Here is a 1910-nt window from a genome sequence, read left to right on the forward strand (position 1 = left end):
TCAATGATTTTTCAATTTTATTCTAAATATCAATGGAATTAAATAATATGAGTTTATATATCAGGGAAAATGCCTGTTAAAAGTACTGTAAATTTGTTTGAAGCATTTTTTCTAATAATTACAGATTTAAATTATGACAGTTTTGGCAAGAGGGAAGTCTCAGAGGCAAAGACACTTGCTGTCAAGACTGGACACCTACTTTCAAATCTAAGAATTCACATAGAGAGCATAGAGAGACATATTCCTGCTAATTGTTCTGTGACCTCTACACAAAGACCATAGAACCTACACATACACAAACACACACATTGCAAAGAACAAAAAGAACGCACATACATGCATAAATTAAATTGTTAAATTTGTTTTGAGTTATCATGCCAAACCAAACTATTGTAACAGAGTTCATCCTCCTGGGACTTTCAGAGAACCCAAAAGTTGAGAAAATAGTATTTGTTGTATTTTCTTTTACCTACATGGCAACAATCGGAGGCAACATAATAATTGCAGTGACAATCCTCTGCACTCCTGCACTGCTTGGATCACCCATGTACTTCTTCTTGGCATTTCTGTCCTTCCTGGATGCATGCATTACTTCAGTCATCACACCAAAGATGATTGTTGACTCTCTCAATGACAGTAAAACCATATCCTTTGAAGGCTGTATGACACAGATCTTTGCTGTACATTTTTTTGCTGCAGTGGAAGTGATTGTCCTAATATCCATGGCCTATGACCGATATGTAGCTATTTGCAAGCCCTTACACTACTCTTCCATAATGAACTGGAGGCTCTGTGGCACATTGGTGGGGATAGCATGGACAGGGGGATTCTTACATTCTATCATACAAATTATCTTCACTTTGCAGCTGCCCTTCTGTGGACCCAATGTCATCGATCATTTCATGTGTGACTTGTTCCCATTACTGGAGTTGGCATGCACTAACACTTATGTTTATGGCCTTTTAGTGTTTGCCAACAGTGGGTCTATCTGCATCATAATCTTTTCTATGTTGCTGATCTCCTATGCTGTCATCCTATTCTCTCTTAGAAGTCACAGTTCCAAAGGGCGATGGAAAGCACTCTCCACTTGTGGATCCCACATTGCTGTTGTGGTTTCATTCTTTGTCCCATGCATATTTATATATGCACGAACTACATCTGCATCATCTTTTGAGAAAAAGGTGGTTGTATTCGCTAGCATCGTGACTCCATTGCTCAATCCTATGATTTACACTTTCAGAAATGAAGAAATGAAAAATGCCATTAGGAAAATGTGGAACAGATTTAGGATGGTCTGTGACAAATTTTAAAATTTTACACTCACAAACTTTAAAGTACAGAACAAAACATTATTTACTTCAGCAAGTACTTTGTTCGTTACATAGGAAAATGAGACAACATTTTACAAGTAAATCACCATTATTGTAGGCTGAAACACTGTCTTTAACTGGAGATTAACAATTGCACTATGGTTTGAAAACTTAGTTGTAATAGTTTGAATGAGATGAAACCTATAAAGGCTTGGAATTTGAAAACTTGGTCTTCACTAGTGGCAGTTTGCAGAGAATTAGGAGATGTGGACTTGCTGGCTGATGTCACTGGAATGTTTTTTTAGATTTCAGAAAACTAATATGCTTTCTAATTAATTTTAATTAATTGATTAATTAATTTTGGTTTTTCAAGACAGTGCTTCTCTGTGTAGACCTGGCTGTCCTGGAATTCACACTGTAGACCAGGTTGGCCACAAATTCAGAAATCTGCCTACCTCTGTCTCCAAAGTGCTGAGATTAAAGGCATATACCACCGCTGCCCAACTAATTAAGTTTTTAACACTCCAAATTTTATTCCTCACCCCTGTCTACCCTCTGACTCTTCCATATCTCATACCTCTTCCCCATACCCTGTCTGAA

At 37.3% G+C, this 1910-nt stretch overlaps 1 protein-coding gene across 1 annotated transcript; it reads left to right on the top strand.

Moving 5' to 3' along the window:
- Positions 1-374: 374 nt before the first annotated feature.
- On the top strand, positions 375-1310 carry LOC127684376 (olfactory receptor 4C15-like). Its single transcript, XM_052181313.1, has one exon. The coding sequence runs from the start codon at positions 375-377 to the stop codon at positions 1308-1310; it is 936 nt and encodes a 311-aa protein (XP_052037273.1).
- Positions 1311-1910: the final 600 nt, after the last annotated feature.

Source organism: Apodemus sylvaticus, chromosome 5 (assembly GCF_947179515.1).
Source record: "Apodemus sylvaticus chromosome 5, mApoSyl1.1, whole genome shotgun sequence".
In the NCBI taxonomy this organism is placed as follows: Eukaryota; Metazoa; Chordata; class Mammalia; order Rodentia; family Muridae; genus Apodemus; species Apodemus sylvaticus.

What these genes read in the sequence shown, in the direction of transcription:
- LOC127684376 (XM_052181313.1), top strand. Translation starts at nt 375, where the DNA reads ATGCCAAACCAAACTATTGTAACAGAGTTCATCCTCCTGGGACTTTCA.